This window comes from Sabethes cyaneus, chromosome 3, assembly GCF_943734655.1.
Source record: "Sabethes cyaneus chromosome 3, idSabCyanKW18_F2, whole genome shotgun sequence".
Classification (NCBI taxonomy): Eukaryota; Metazoa; Arthropoda; class Insecta; order Diptera; family Culicidae; genus Sabethes; species Sabethes cyaneus.
In genome coordinates, this window is record NC_071355.1 from 133,638,976 (window position 1) to 133,656,747 (window position 17,772).

The window sequence follows — 17,772 nt, forward strand, 5'->3', positions numbered from 1 at the left end:
TCCGCGAATCGATGACTTATAAGCTCGAAAATTTTCCATTTTTTATTTGCTGAAATTCAATTGTTAGCTTTAAATAAAAAGGGTGGAATGAATATTTAATTTTTTTGTTGTGAAGGGGGGGGGGGGGATTGTCGTGACGTGACGTACTTTCTCAGGGGGGGGGGGGGTCACGAATGTGTGACGAAATGTGACAAGGGAGGGAGGGGGGGGTGATTTTGGTCAAAATTTGCGTGACGTACTAAATGGATGTCGCCTAAACAAATTAAATATTATTGCTGGTGATTTCAATATTGATTGGCTCAATGGACCAAATTTGAACCAATTAAAGCAACTAGTAGATTTTTACAATCTAAGACAAACTGTTAGTCAGTTTACTAGAATTTCCAGACACAGTCGAATATTAATTGATCACGTGTTTTCAAATTTTGACAAGGTCCATTCTCTTACAGAGGCCGCTTGTAAAATTTCTGACCTTGAGACAATTTTTATTTTTATCGAGAATGACCAAAACCGTGATGACATAGTAAATATAAAGTGCTGGAATAGATATTCGAAGCTAGCAGTATCTCAGCTTGTTTCGAGAAGCTTGTTTCGATTGGATTTTATTCCAATAACTGGTGATTTGGACCATAAGGCCAGTGTTCTTACCAACACGCTGAAAGAGTGTACCAATACGCTTGTCTTCGAAAAGTGTATTGAACTACATAACCCGAATAACTGGTAATCTTTATATCTATTGTGTTTGAAACGTGAAAGAGATAAAAGGTACAAGAAGTTTTGTAGAACTAACAATGCGGATGACTGGACTAGGTACACAGCCTCACCTAACGTATATTCACGCGCGTTGAAAAAGGTTCGATGTGATTATATTCAACGCAAGATTGATCACCATCAAAATAACAGCAAGGAGTTATGGAAAATTTTAAAACAGTTGATTCAAAGTAAAGATAATTCTCCGCGGTCCAATGGCACTATGTGTGGCTCGCTGGTAACCGTGTACCTTTGAACCATAGAGGCACTGGAGTCCTCTATGGTTCAAAGGTACACGGGTACCAGCGAGCCACACGCCCTGGCGGGTGTTGAGGGTTCAAATCCGGTTATAATCTCTGATTATAGCTTGGTTCGACCCATGCACCTTCCAGCATTGGACAAAAGGTAGGAGTCACGACAACTTGTTAAGCGTAGCTACCTATTACCCCCCCCTTCTTTTCCACTTTTTCCCCTCCATTCCCAAAAAAATTTCATTACTTTCCCCTACCGTCCCTCCATCAATTGTAGAACCATCGTTTCAAAAATATTAATATTAATGCCTGACCGCATTTCAAGGCCAAAGACTAAAACACGAGTTTGGCATGCTCACATTGTTATATGAAATTTTACTGTTTACTTTCTAAACAATCTGGAAATGAATTTCAACAACGAATAGTGTTGAAAAATTCATAGCAGCGAAAAATTCAATGGGATTTCAAGCACCATGAAATTTCAACCTTGATCAGAAGCGCCGAACTCACATGTGAATTTCTCTCGCTATTATATGCGATGTCTCTGTTGCTATGCGATGTGAACCAAATTCAGCTTTGAGCATTTTGCTTACTTCTTCCACAGCCGGCATTTCATACAACGAATCAGAGAGCGAAAGAGAATTAACCGCCAGAGAAAACATCAGCTGCGAAAAAAGTTAGCACACATTCATGAATGAAAATGGCAAACAATTTGGCAGAATTTACATTTTTCCTTCGCGGGAATCGACATTTTCTTAACTAGAAAGTAAAAAGCATAATAAGAATTAGATAAACATGTAGTTTAAATGTGTGTTTTAGTTTAACTTTACGATTTATTTAGAGATTCATTCTCTTGCACTCAGTCACAGTTACGTATCGCCAGAGCTGCGAATTTTCAATTTCAATATCAAAATTCCGATGAAAATGAATGCAACTATTAGTCAAAATCGTCATCATAGCACACTAATCGAACAAGAAAACAACGCGATGAACCCGAGTGAAGGTTTATTTCAGTTCAATCCGTCAAAATTATTTTGGTATTGACGAGTTCATTCACTAGGTTCAATCACGTATGGAATGGTGCGGTCAATATCAATATCACTAAGACGCTGATGATATTGAATGTTTGAAATTAAAAAGGCAAATGTTATCATTTTCATTGATATTATCTAACTCAATTATTGAATCATACAATAATTTTTCAGCATTTAATATTAAACATTCATGATATTGACAGCATCTCAATGATAATGCTATTTCAATATCAACATGATCTTAATGATATTGATATTGTATGAAAATCACTGCTCAATATCTAGGAACTTGGTTGACCCGTCGTGGCTAACCACGATACCAAAACCTTTGAAAATGTTATATACAATTCAATAGCACGTAATACAATTTATTAGTCAAATATCTCAAAAATTTGTATCGTTCTATTAATTCAAACACATGTAATCTACAAATGAAACAAACGGGGTTTAGATATAAAGCGTAAAAATCTACGAATTGTGAGGAACGTGCTGCTCGAGGCAGAACATTTTGAAGAAGTACTCAATTTTAGAACCTAGATAAAATTTAAAATCGGTCTTGCCAATACTATTATTGCAGTAAATATTGATTGCATTATACAGAGCAGTCGTTTGCTGTTTAATCCGCTACCACTCAACTACAAATACCCTTCCGGGTTACTAAACGGACATACTCTTGGATTATTTATTTGCTTGAAATCGAGTCAACGCAACAGAAAGTCTTTGGATGATGTACCGTGAACGTACCATATTCTGCGCAGTTAAGACATTTTTATGATTCCTCCGCTATTATAAGTATTCTATAGTTAAATTGATAACGTTGATAGCAGCAACATGTAGTGCTACGGTCTATAATATATGGTAAAAAACATGGGAATTAAAAGTCGACCAACAATTGAGTATATCTTTCGTTTTGTAAACTTATCCACGGTGCCTAATTCTGCGCACTCTCTTGCCCATGTTCCTAATTCTGCGCATGTTTGTTCCTAATTCTGCGCACCTAAAAAGTAACAATAATCATTCATACCATGTAGTTTATGTCTTTATACGCTGAAAGCACATCAAAAATCCGACATTAGCCATTACCATGATTAAATCCATGATCTGGCCTTCTTGTGCTGTTCAGGTCGCACAGGAACATTATTATCATTTGGATTGGCTTATTTTAAATATTTTATTGTCGATAACGTGAAGGGCGAGTTCATGAACTATACTGAACTATACATGGGCTATACTTTAGACTAATATTAACAATTGTGTTTTCATATAGAAACCACTTCCCCACTCCCTGACAGCTCAATGAAGTTCGACTGTCAAAAAAAATCAGAAGACATGGTTCCATGAATTGGCGTTCGTAGGTTCGGACCCCGAGCCGTAACACAGGATTCCAATCAATGCAAGTTAAAGGTTCTACTTGAATTTCTATGCCTCTATACCTCAGCAAGTTGGGAGAAGTTGCGTATTTTTTCGCGATTTCTTCATAGGATACATTACTGCGCAGAATTTGGAACATGAATAAAAAATCTGTGCCTAAATCTGCGCACTACTGCATCGCATTTTTCCAACGAAAACAAGGCATGCAATCACTCTTTTTGCCTAAAACATGACTAAAACTAATTATTCTTTCTAATTATGCTGGGTAATTTGATCATTGCAAAAAATTTCGATCATAATTTTGTTAATTTTCTAGAAGGACAGTTTTAGCGTTGGCGCTAACGACGTTGTTTTCTGACATTTAAAATACTTTCAGTTTCACTTTAATTTATTTCGCTATCAAATATTATGGCCCTTTTGTGAATATTGGCGTAATATTCAACAGAGATTTATAAAAAAATAACACAATGGCCATAGTTATGCACAATGTTGAAAAATACATATATAAAGAAAAATGCGCAGAATTAGGAGCTGCGCAGAATATGGTACGTTCACGGTAGATTTCGACTGCCTTTTTTGCGACCAAGTCTTTAAAAAAATTAGAACACTTCTAAAACACATTGGCATATACTTTACAGTAAACGTCTAAAGCTACTTTTACTAAATTCTTAAGGTTAGAACTTAAATTTGCAGTTATTTTTGTTGCTTTATAATAGGATATTTCAGGTCGCGATCATAAATACACTTAGTAACAAAATCATGTAACAACATTCCCCATAAACTTCTGGCTTTTTTATTATCAAAGTTTGAACGTATCCTTGATAAAACATCAGACTGTTGAAGAAAACACGCTACATGCTACATCACCTCGTTGTGATTCAGATATCATCCCACACCTGACGGGAAGGGTTTTAGCTACCATTCTCGTAAGGAACACCGGAAGAAGTAAATGTAGGCACAAAGATACTCAACGGGATATATTTATTTATTTATATTTAGGTTTTCGCGCTTTATATGGACTATGCGCTATTTTGGCAGGTTCCGATAATCAATTATAGCTTGATTAAATCGTAGGCGAGGGGCAAGACACTGTTGAAAATATATTACTTTTCCCTATGGAAATATTTTTCCAACCTTAATATATTGACCTTTCCCACCCATAATATAACCTAAAGCCCTATAAAGTTACATTTATTTATACATTTATAGGGTTTTAATAGGGCCTAATATATTAATATTATATGATAATATTATGAAGTGTCTTGCCCCTCGATCGTAGGCTATCATTATTATCACTTGCCAAATCACACGTTTAGAATATTCCATCAATCTCAAACAGTTGACGATTGCTCTAAAATCTAATTTTTTGTTCAACCGTAGGAATTGTTGGAATCAACATTGCATTATGTGGCAACCCATTAAATTGCCGATTGCACCCACCCACTGCTTGTAATCATTATGTTACCTTCACTACGCGTGTTGCAGTCTAGAAAAACATTTATTTAACGGCTTGCTAGGATCTAGCGTTACAGTCAGACACAAGGAAACTATAAGGTTTTGCAAGGTGACGTCACGAATGAACCGGAATGAACGCAATTCACCCATCTGACATCCACTCGTGGTTTGTTTACTATTTGTTAGGCGAACGCGATATGCATAAATTGGAGTTAAACGTTTTAAAAGCGTATTTTACAGCAGTGTCGCCCTCCAAACTACTCGGAATGACAGTTTTTGTGCTTTTCTGATTTACCGTTAAGGCCTTAAGCAATATTAAGTTTCAACATGTTAACCCATGTTCCAAGTCCAAGTAAACAAACCACTGATAGACGTCAAAGAAGTGAGGTTATGATCGCCCGTGCAAAACCTTCTATATGAAGATAGAACTAACAAAAGGGCGAATGTCGCAAGCGTAAACAAACCGAGTGAGAGTTGATTTTCCTATGCTGACCCAGCACAATCTAACTCTCACTCGTTTTGTTTACATTTGCGACATTCGCCCTTTTGTTAATTCTATCTAGATATATTAACAATAACAATAACAATGACAGCTATGGTCATACGGCTTTGCGTGTAAGTGAAACAGATGTTAGCAGTCGAGAGGGAAAAATATAAATGAGTGCGAAAAAGCTATCTGTCAAACGTAATCCTTTACATTGAGATTAAAAAATTTTCGGCGTTTAAATTTTCAATCTTAAAATTGCAGCACTGCGTATCGCACGAGAGAATACCTATGCTGTTCAACAACGAGTTTGTATGTATAGGTGTATTGCTCCGGGTAGCAGTTGGAGCAAAGTGGAATATGATCAAGTGGGAAGAAATATGTGTGAGTTTTGTACTTCTTGCTATGAAAACAGAAAAATTCACGCGTGAGTTTTTTCTGCATAGGATCAAGTTGACATGATTTGAGTTGATTTTGATTTTTGATGAGTTTTGAGATTTCGAGTTTTATACATATTCGGAATAGATTAAATTTTACTTTGATTCAGTTTCTATTATTGATATATGGCATATGGGTCATTCCATGTCAAACGTACACAAGCTTTGGACTCGACCATCAGCGATTTCAACTAAAGTTGGCATAATTGTTCATTCCAACCCCACAACCAATTTCCCAAAGTTGTATACCGATTGATCAATCCTGTCCAAAATTTTACATGTGGGTGGTTTTGGAGACAAGAAATTTTTCTATGGTGAATTGAGACCCCTCCCCATTTAGGAGGGGGGCTCCTATACAAATGATATACAAATTTTCTCATAACTCGAAAATTAATTAATCAAATGGAACCATATTTGGCATGTGGGTGTTTTTGGAGGCAAGAATTTTTTCTATGATGAATTGAGACCCCTTACCTTTTTAAGAGGGGGGGCTCCCATACAAATGAAATACAAATTTCCTTATAACTCGAGAACTAATCAAGCAAATGGAACCAAATTTAGCATGTGGGTGTTTTTGAAGGCAATTTTTTTTCTACGGTGAATTGAGACCCCTCCCCTCTTTAGGAAGCGAATAATGACCCCTCTCCCTTTTAAGAGGGGGGGGGGGCTTCCACTTCAAATACAAATTTCCTCATAACTCGAGAACTAATCAAGCAAATAGCACCAAAATTGACATGCGGGTGTTTTTGGAGACAAGAATTTTTCTATGGTGAATTGAAACTTTTCTCTACTTTAGGAGGGGGGGCTCCTATACAAATGAAATACAAATTTCCCCATAACTCGAGAATTAATTAATCAAATGGAACCATATTTGGCATGTGGGTGTTTTCGGAGGCATGAATTTTTTCTATGGTAAATTGAGACCTCTCCCCGCTTAAGGAGGGGGGCTCCTATACCAATGAAATACAAATTTCCTCATTACTCAAGAATTAATCAAATGGAACCAATTTGGCATGTGGGTGTTTTTGCAGGTATGAATTTTTTCTATGATGAATTGAGACCCCTTTCCTTTTTAGGAGGGGGCTCCCATACAAATGAAGTACAAATTTTCTCATTACTCGAGAACTAATCAAGTAAATGGAACAAAATATGACATGTGGGTGTTTTTGGAGACATTTTTTTAATGATGGTTTGAGACCCTTCACCCCTGTGGTAGGGGGATAAGGACTATCATGCAAATAAAACAGAAATTTTCGCGTAACTCAAAAACTAATCAAACTCGAGAAATTTTAGACTCTTTCATAAAACATTAATCAATTACAAGACCAACAAAAACTATCAATAGTAACATTAGATAATTCAGCGCGAGACGGCCACTGCGGATGGCAACCCCCGTAGAGATCTCCTCTATCTAGGTTTATTTAATTTCCTAGATCTACTGACCTCTATTACTTTCCTTCAGTTGGGTCACCCCTGCGAAGTAGTACTTTCTACGAAAAGATTTTTCGTGAAATGGTACATCCCGCGTAAGGTTTTTCGCGAAATGGTATTCTGCGAAAATCTATATTCCGCGTTATGGTCAACCGAGAATTGGTGTTCCGCAAAATAGTATTCGGCGAAATGGTTTGTAATGATGACGATTATTTAATTGCTATCCGCTTTATTTTATCAGGCTAAGCAATGGGGGGAGTTGTTTTCTACTTTACTGTCAGAAAAATTTGTATATTAAAACACATTTATGTACAACACAGTTTAATTTGTGGCAATACGAAGTTTGTCGGGTCAGCTAGTATTTAAATAAAAGTAACAAATATATCATATTAGGCAGGCATATATCTTTTATATAGAATCAAAATCATTAAAATCGGTTCAGTTCAGTGGTTCAAAAGTTATGTAAGTTTTAAATGAAATAAAATCGGAAAGCATGACGATTGCTACCCTAACTCAGAAAGCGGCACCCTAAGCGTCCAATAAAAAATATGGGTCTAAAAATTTTCGACTAGGAACAACCTGACCTTATTTTGCGTGAGTTGATAGTAGCGTTCCATTTGGTGACAAGGTAATATCCCGTTTTGATAATTGGCTTTATTATCAATTCTGCATTGACATCGGCATCGGAAACGTATCACAAATTGAAAATATCCCGTGACACGGAACAGATTTCAACAAGTACGGTCGATCAAGGAAACTTGACTGAAACTATTTGAAAGCAATATCAACCATTTAACACCGACGGAGCTCTCTACACGAGTGATTTTGGCACCGACTAATAAGGATGTACTCCGAATCAACCAAGCCATAATTGATCAACAGGCACCAACTGCTAAAGTATGCTATAGCACGGACTCTATAGAAAGTGAGGATGTCCACGATTCGATCCAATTGAGTACCTTTATACACCTAACCCTTCTGGAGTTTCCCCGCACGTTCTATGTTTAAAACCGGGAACAGCTGTTATGCTTCTACGCAACCTAAGCCCTAAGGAAGGCCTATGTAATTGTACTCGAATGGTAGTCAAAACCCTGCACGAGTCGTTGATCACATGTGAAATAATATACGAATCACACAGAGGTGATGTAGTGTGTATCCCAAGAATCAACTTTCCACCAAGCGATTCTAATTACCCATTCATCCTCAAGAGACGTCAATATCCGGTAATTCCAGCCTTCGCAATGACCATTAACATGGCGCAGAGACAAACTTTTTTTTAAATTCATTAACAATGTTACGGTGACTAAAAATAGAAAGTACATTCAATGATGATTATAATGAAATTTAAATTTTCTGCAGTCATTGTTTCAACGAGTCCAAATTACAATTTTGTTTTGGTTCTAAATTGTATTAATTTTTACGTGTTATATGAATCGTGAACCATTTACATTTTTAATATTTTTCGTACCGTGGCTAGCCACTACGGATCAACTTAGTAGGTATACATTTTGCGACGATTTCGACAGTAGCAGATGTAGGTATCTTTCGCTTTTGATAGCTCAGCCCAATTAACGAAAGCCTTCCACTAAATAGGCTAATCTTAGTGCAATCAGCGAAAGTTGATTGTACAACAACCAGATCGACTAAACTTACGTCCCGTCAGTAAAGTGAACAGGTCAGTATCCTGCTCACAACAACAATTATCTTCGCGCAGAGAGTTCTACTGTGTGCGAACAGAACGATTCCTACTTTTACTATACATACATCAATTAATCGCATTGTTAACGTCACTTTAGGATTACATTAGCATGTGCAAAATTGTATCGCAAAAGTTTATCTTGTAAAATTAAAACTAAATGTTTCTGTTACGTAATGTTTGTAATCTCAGAATGTTACATTAGTGCTTAGATTATCAATACTACACTAATGTACTATTAATAATCTAAGGTATACTACATTTTTTTACCCGTTAATCAATATATCAGTTTTTCAAAAATGTCACTGTTTTTGGTGGTAATACAGAAATTTAAAACTGCATCTTCGCCATCAGATAGGTATCATGATAACATAATTAAATAAATTATAAACATTTTCAAATGATTTTTAAAAAAATGCAGATTTAGAAAATCAAAACTTATTCGCGTAAAACTCGAGTGTGCAATGAGAAAGAAAATGGTATTATAAGAAGCATATTTAATTTGCATGTCGTATCGGCATTTGTGGCTCCGAACAACGCGTTCTTCTAAATCGTGAGGAAGATTTGCACCTTCATTTGTACCCGTACTAAGCCTTAATCAGTTTTTTGCATTTATTTTTTCAAGAGAGGCCTACAGAGCGTGGAATGAACGATCGGATGACTGTGTTGTTCCTGGAAACGACATCAAGTTGCTGTTCAATACATTGAATCTATTTCCATCAACAGAGCAGGGTAAACAATGCAATATTAATACAATTATTTAAAACTGCAATTCTTGGGTATTTTTCTAGTTCATGACATGTTACAAACCGCAAAACTAGTTTTGCAAACCTGTAATAATTGTGCTTCGATAGCAACGCCTAAAACCGGACTGAAATTCGGGGAATTTTTGGTGCTACTATCTGATATACGGAAGTTAAGGTAAGGCATCACGATCTTTATATTAAGAAAAAATACAAAAATTAATTCTATTACGTCAGACATACATCTATATTAAATAACCATGACATCTCTCAACCAGTCTCATCTGAGGCTGTCAAACATACATCCTTAAGCAAAAAGTTTGATGAACCAGCCACTGAAGCAGCGGCTGGTCCCGAAGTATTTTTAGGAGGCTCTTGCAACCCGACGACTTGGCGTGCTGACGTTGCAATTCCAACGCTGGACCGCTTGGGTATTTCTTTCTATAATCCTGTAAGATCCATTTTTTTTCTATATAATATAAACTAAAGTATTTTCAAATCTTCCAGCAAGTATCACAATGGACTCCAGATCTGCTAGAGTTAGAGCATCGCGCGAAAGAGAAAGCAAAAGTGTTATTTTTTGTCATGGATTCGCAAACAAGATCTACTGCTGGCGCTATTGAGGTTGCTCATATCGCTGGAAGAAACTCTAAGCATTTGGTTTTAGTATTGCTGCCTTATAAACAAAATCAAAAAATACTTGATGAAACACTAACAATCGAGTAAGTAACTCATTACCTTAAGGTTAAGGTCTTCAGAATTCAACTGTGATAATACAAATGCAGTCACTACACATACAACAATGGTACTGCATACTTGCATATTTGCTTTATCTCAGTTGGGCAATTGCTCAGAGCAGTATACCGTGGACCCCCGTTCGTTTGACCGTTTTTAATCTTGTTCCGGAGCTTGTGCTGATCCGTCCGGGAATCCGGGATTTCCAAGGAGTAGTGTGATCTGCTAATATTTCCGAAAAGACTATTTAACTTGAAACTGTGACTTTAATTAAACTTCGACCCACGATACAAAATTAAACCAACGCCGTGTGGTTCTGAAAGCGAAATAGCGTATATTATTTCTCGACTGGTTCGATCGATATAAATTTGATAACTGAACTGACCTGCCCCAAGGAAGGAGGCAGTACCTATCGTAATACAATTTGGGCGGGCAAGAGAGATCAATTGTTAGCATTAAAGATATATATTATAACAAGAGTGATAACGAACAGTGTTTCCTGTTTTAACTAACTGAACGATTTTTATCGTTTTAATGAAAAATAGGGGTTTACACTATATTTGCAGATAGTGCTGCAACAAATCTGAACACTTTTTAATTTCAACCCCGCTGGTTTGCACGACGTACAAATTAAACATGATTCAAATGTCATTCTCTGCACGACATCATTTGCTTATGCAGACAATGCGCATAAACACGATTTGTTTGTACTGACCTAGTGTGTTTATTCTGTTTCACATTCCATTTTCCCAACGGTTCTGATAGAAATCTGATCGGAGAATGAAATATTCACTGCTTGCAACTGCGAACTAAACCAAACCGCCAAAAAAATAACAAAGAGCAGAGTAACCAATTCATACAAGTTTCAGCGTATGTAGGGCTGCCAGTTATTCAAATTAAAAACTAACCCCGTTAGTTTGCATGAGCAATCGTTCAAACGATCGGGGGTCCACTGTATAGGGTAGGACAGGCTACAGAGTGCCACCTAAGCTCAAACTGTGCTAGAATAAAAAATATCAGTATTTTAACCGCAATGCGCCATGTACATGACATTTTAAGATATTTTCTAAGCAATTGTTGAAATATTGAGCATAAAAAGATTGTTTGTTCTATTTTTCCAAGAGCTTTGAAAAAGACCCTTTTTCTGGTAGTGAAAGCGCCCGGTCAAAGCGTGTCAACCAATGGGGTAAAGTGTGTCATGGTCTTCAATATGATGGTTTAAATTTTCAGGATGTAGCAAAATTATTTAAAACAGTGAAAAACAATTGTAGTGGCATATTTAAGTAAATCAGCACAAGTTTTGCAGTTTTTCGCAACGTGTATTCAATATCTTCGACATGCTGTTTTTTATCATTTCACCGCTTGGTCTAAATTAGCAGCTCATTCAGCGTTCTTTTCCTTAATTGTTATTTTATGGTATGCACACCTAGGTTATAAAGGTACTCTATTAGCGTTTTTGTTTTTGCTTCGGTCCAACCTAGGTTCGCCCTAGTTCCAATCGAACGGCTGTCAAAACGTCTGTTTTTTCATTCAGGTAACTTAGTTTCGCTCTAGCTTGAACTTTTTAGACAACGGGTTCGCTCTGGGGTTTTTTACAGTTTCAAGTCCGCTATTAGCAATACGCTGGACGGATTTCACGCCTCTCAGAATTTAATGAACCTTTGTGTGTAAAGAGTTCATGTAAATAAACAACTTTGCTTACTTATTTTTTTCGAAAATTGGTCTAGACTTACTTTTGGAAAGGGCTTAATTTTTTCTCTTTTTTATTATAAAAATATAGCTCGAAAATTACAGGACCTACAAAAAATGATCTATGGGTGACTTTTAGAAAATCTTCTGAATTTTCATAAAAAAATACTGAAAAAAATAAAAATTAATTTCTACCCTGACAAAAACATTCCATTCCATTTGTATGGAGAAAGCCAAACGAAGAAGTAAATGTAAGAAATCTGAAAGCCACAGTTAAACACGCCGGGGTGGAGTGATGGTAAGGAGGTGGATCTATGCCAAAGGTGTTGGCAGTTTAGTCTTCATCGATTGCATAATGGATCAAAATATCTATTTGGGCATTTTAAAGCAAAATTTGAAACCAAGTGCCAACAAAATGGGATTTAGTCAGAGGTTGAAGTTTTACCGAGACAATGACTCAAAGCACAAAGCACTTAATCCAAATCGGACCACTGGATTCTGAGATATACGTACCGCCAGCTGAAAAAACATGGTTTCGAGAAAAGCGCGTTTAAAGTTTCGTACAGCGATGCACTTCCATTGAGGTGACCCCACAGAACAGAAGTGGAAGTTAAAACCAAAACTCGTAACTCTAACCTTTTACAGATACTAGCGAACCTGGCGGTGGAAAGTGGCTTTTTACACGGAAAAGTTACTATACTGTTTTCTAACTTTAGACTAGCTGAGCCAAAGCAAAGTTGCCAGAACAATTCTATGGAATTCCTGTACGGAAATGGCAAAAAGGTGTTAATAATCTTTATGCTCACGCGACCAAACCAACAAAAACTCAATCATGCATTTATCACTTTAGTTATATAGAAGTGAAGAATTTTCTAGGAATCTCAAAAACAGTGCATTGGCAACAATAATTTACATTCGTCTAACATAAAACTTCACTTTTCCGGCGAGAAACAGATGATGCCGCTACAAAAGCTAAGTTTGCTGCTGCGGAAATTTTGTATTAATTATTCTTTTACACGCACACTAGCATAAAAGTGATCCAGTGATCCAGTTGAGTTGGCTTCACCTATTTTGTTCGAAAACGTCAAAGTTGCCACCGTGTGATCAAAACTAGCATAGGTGTTTTTTCATCTCTCAAACATGCTAATGTAGTTGCCGCTAATCGCAGGTGATCAATAATAAAAATCAAAATCTATACCTACGCGACTTTTGATTTTACTCCTGTTTTATACGATACACCGGTTACGCATATCGTTGGAAGTTTAGCATAATGATTGCTGACAAGAATATTACGCACACATCGCCGCGTATACGTATACCCGATTTGTTTGCATCTGGAGTTTTTTTTCGTTGCAAAGTGTTTCCCGATGCATACAAACCACCAATACAGTCGCACATCAACAATTCTTATATTGCAAATTGCATTAAAAACGCGAAATGCAAAAATCTTGTAAACAGTTTGCAAGTAAAATTCCAGCGGCGAGTTGTCAAATATTTATGTCAACTATTGCGAGTGCCAATCCCAATAAATTGACATATGTAATTGACAGCTCGTTGCGGGGATTTTACTTGTAATATGTCTGCAAGTTTCTTGCATTTCGCGTTTTTGATGCAATTTGCAATATAAAACGTGTTTAAGATCACAAGCCGCATGTTGATTTCGATTCTCGTCTCGATGATACATTTTGAAAATTCATAACACTTTTCTTTCTGGCATCCTTGCCAACTCGTCTAAATGCTCCAGTCTCGTCACTAGGGACTGGTGAGGCGATCAAATTCTACATATTGTCCATATAGCATTTATCAGTTTTGGTTTTGCTCCCACTTGCTGGTTGGAAGTATTAAACAGGAAGCAATTAAACACTGTATTTTTATTACAATTTTACTATTATTAGCTGTTGACTCCGTTATGAAATTCAACTAGTCGAACCAACTGAATCTGTCAGTTCGCTCAGTCAAACCAAAACAAAAACAAAAGTTGGGTATTTTAATCCCCCTGTGTCTCGTCTAATCTGCCTGGACAGTGGGTAAAGTGATGAAATATGTAGTTATGAATTCTTTTTTTTACGATATTGCTAATTTAAAAAGTTTTTGTATAGTTGTTTTCTGTAAGTTATTTCAATTTATTGCTTCTTATAAATTCAAATGATTTGCTCCCGTTGTACAATGCATGTCGTTTGATTCCCCAATTAATTTGTATTATCGGTCCATCTAAACGAAACCATCATCAAAAAGGACCCAGATTTTGAGCTTGCTCTTTTTCATCCATTTTCAATCCGAACTTCGTTTTCTTTGCCTCGCTTGAAAGGTATGACCCAAAACTGACACCCAAGGTAAATTTCGGAGTATTTTGTTGAATAATGGCCGCTTCAGCGTCGGCTCCGGAACATCAACCACCTGTCTCCGGGGACATTTTTGTATTTTGAGATAATTCATTTTGCGGCACATCAAATCACATCGGCTTAGCAAAATAACACTAATGGAACTACCCGGTACTTGGGCAGATAGACAGACTTCGCAGCTGGTTATTAGAGTACAGGATAATTACGGGGCTAGTGCAACGATCCTACTGACTCTATAGCAGCACCTACCAGCCGAGATTCGAATATACGACGACTTGCTTGTTAGGTTTGCATCTTACCCCGAAGCTAACTGGGTGGATTATGATTCAGCACATATGGGGTTATTCAGGACAAAAATGTGTAATACCTTAGAAGCTATGATACACGGTATGCCTTCAACACATAAGATGGTTTTTATTCCAATGGTAATGGTTGCTTCTAAAACTAAAACTTCTAAGTTTTCAGTGCCATGCGATTTTGTTTCAAACCGCTCCAATATAACCAGAACTACCCCGTTAACCGGTTCATTATAAGTTAAATAGCTTATATACCCTAAAATCATCAATTGAACCCAAACCCGGTTACTGAAGTGGCTATTTGGTTCCAAAATGTCTCCATTGTACTTCCATCAATGTCTTTTGATCAAAGCGATATGATTTGATGTGCCTCATGATGCATTATCCCAAAATCCAAAGAATTCCCCTGAACCAGGTACCGGATGTTCCAGATCCGATAGTGATGTGGTCATTTGCTTTCAAAATGTCTTTATTATACTTTCAATAGTCTCATTTTATCAAGATGATGTGATTTGATGTGCCGTAAGATGAATTATCCTAAAATTTAAACAATGTGTCGCGAATCAGGTACCAGATGTTTTCCCGGTGAAATGGCCATGTTGGTCCAAAATATCTGCATTACTTCTATTAGTCTTATTTCATCAAGCTGATGTGATTCGAAGTTTGCGGTACATCAATTGATGCTTGCGGCAATGAATTATTTCAAAATACGAAACGAAATTCGAATTAAAATGATAATGAGAGCAATCTCAAATCTTTTTTCTAATGCATTAGGAAGGTTAAGAGGTTATACTATACACAGTTGAGAGGACCAAACCTTTTGACCAAGGATGGTTCGATCACTTTGACTCAATTTTGATTCAGTTGACAGTACCGTCTCAGCGGAGCAAAATTTGACAATGTGATATATGAATCATTTATAGAACAAGTTATTATCTACAATTTTGCTGAATAAAGTTTTGCTGTATATTTTGTATTTACGGTGCTACAATGCTAGTACCTCTTTATTAACTAAATGAACGTTCATTTAGTCACTAAACTGTTTGGCACATAAAGATCATTTACTGGGCACATTGCAAAAATCTATATATGGGACACATAGAAACTATACGAAAAGTTTTCTCAGTGTAGCCGAGATTCGAACATACGACGACTGGCTTGTTAGACTAGCATCGTACCTCGAAGCTAATTAGGCGGTGCTAACTGGTTTGTGTATATGACATAAAATTGGTTTGTGTATGTGACGCCTATGCATGTATATGCATATGTACATGCGTGCATACATATATACGAAAACATAATTGTTCTTGTCGAACTGAGTCGAATGGCAGTCGCCATTATGGCTCGAAGAAGCTGATGGATATATTGATGCATATCCAGTTTTTTACATGCCATAATGACGGACGGCGTTCGTAATATTTGGATAGCATTTTTGACATTTCCTAAATACATGGCACGTTTTCTTTCCGCACGTTCCGTTAGTTTTAACGTGAACGTGCGCAAAGAAAACGTGCGATGTAATTACGAAATGTCAAAAATACTGTCCAAATATTACGAACACACTAACACAGATTATACGGTTCACCAATACGGCTCGTAAAAAGCTGGATAAAATTATTGAAAAATATTCTTCTTTACGGAGAAAATGCTCACTTATGTTAAGCAAATAATATTTCATTCAGATTTTCAGGTTTATATACCCACTAGCGATAGGATGCTTCTTGAAAACTGTTATCCAAAATAACAGCATACTCTGTGAAAAAAAATATGAATCAATCCTGCATAGAACAATAACGTGACTAGTAGGCCCTGTTGTGATAATAGATACGATATTTTGATAAAATCATGCATTTTCCATTTTGGACTTATGGCCAACATTTTGCATCAAATACTCCTATGTGCGAAGTAAAGCTGAAATATTTAGACGTGTTGAAGAATTTCGTTTAGACGAGATTTTGAATGACAAGTGCACTCAAAACAAAAAGTAGTCAAAGTTCTTACTTATTGGTAGAGTTTTAGACCAGAGCGTAGATGCCAGGTTTTGCTCGAACGATTGTTCGAACTTCCACTTCTGTTCTGTGGTGACCCCACAGTTTTCACCGTAACTTTTCGACAAGATCAGATATCAAAAAATCCTTTTGGTGTGACATTTCTGAAGGTATTAGCCTCTCGAAAATGCAAAAAAGAAAGTACGAATTTTCCGAATTTCCAGAGTAGGGTCCCCCTTAAGAAACGCACATGGTTACTTTACAACTGCTCAAAACTTATTGATACTCCAGAACAATATCTCCAGACACCAATCCCATTGAAAACCTTCTGACCTTGACAAAAAAGTTAGAAACCACTAGATTTCTAACAAAAACGATCTTAGAAAGCACTTAATGGACGAATGGGATCAAATGCCCGCCGAATACACGAAAAAATTCGAAGACAGCATTCCAAAACGACTAAAGGCAGTCAATGACCGAGGGATACACATACCATACTAAATACTAATCCTTGAAATTAAGCCACATCTGCGAAATCAAAACTGTCAATTCGAATCCCGTACGTATATGAATTTGAGTGGATTTTTGCATGCGCTAATTATATTTCTTTTTTCTGATAAATAAAATCCATTTTTCCAAAATCAGATATCAGTTTGAGTTTGAGTGAGTTTGACAGCCACCAGGGCTGTCATTCGCTCACACTATGCGCCCAATGTTCCAACATTATGCCATGTCGCACAGAGCGATTCGGCAACACACCTCTACAGCTAATATGCACACAGCGTACGAGTGAAACCGGAGTGGGAGCGAACGACAGCACTCGGTGAAAATCGCCCAGTGAGTGATCATCCAAATAGCACTTGTTGCTGCCGTTTGCCACACTCCGTGCGGAATTAACAAAAAAAATTGTTTTGTATTTACAAATTTTCTGCCCTTTTAAAAGAGAAAATATACGCTGCTCTGAACAACTAATATGGTCTATGTTAAGTTAGTGCGGATCAGGCGACGCAACAGTAAAAATGTTTTTTTCAATCACACCGCTTCAACTGACCCAGCGCAGGGTGTACAAT

The 17,772-nt window shown here is 36.8% G+C and overlaps 1 protein-coding gene across 2 annotated transcripts in view; it reads left to right on the plus strand.

Annotated features, from left to right (window-relative positions):
• The window catches only part of LOC128742285 (uncharacterized), a 100,934-nt gene that overhangs the window by 35,274 nt on the left and 47,888 nt on the right, over nt 1–17,772 (plus strand). For both annotated transcript variants that reach the window (XM_053838608.1, XM_053838609.1), the window contains exons 3-6: nt 9,535–9,641; nt 9,701–9,830; nt 9,890–10,103; nt 10,160–10,374. In XM_053838608.1, the coding sequence (XP_053694583.1) occupies nt 9,535–9,641; nt 9,701–9,830; nt 9,890–10,103; nt 10,160–10,374 (666 nt within the window). The remainder of the gene's footprint in view (nt 1–9,534; nt 9,642–9,700; nt 9,831–9,889; nt 10,104–10,159; nt 10,375–17,772) is intronic.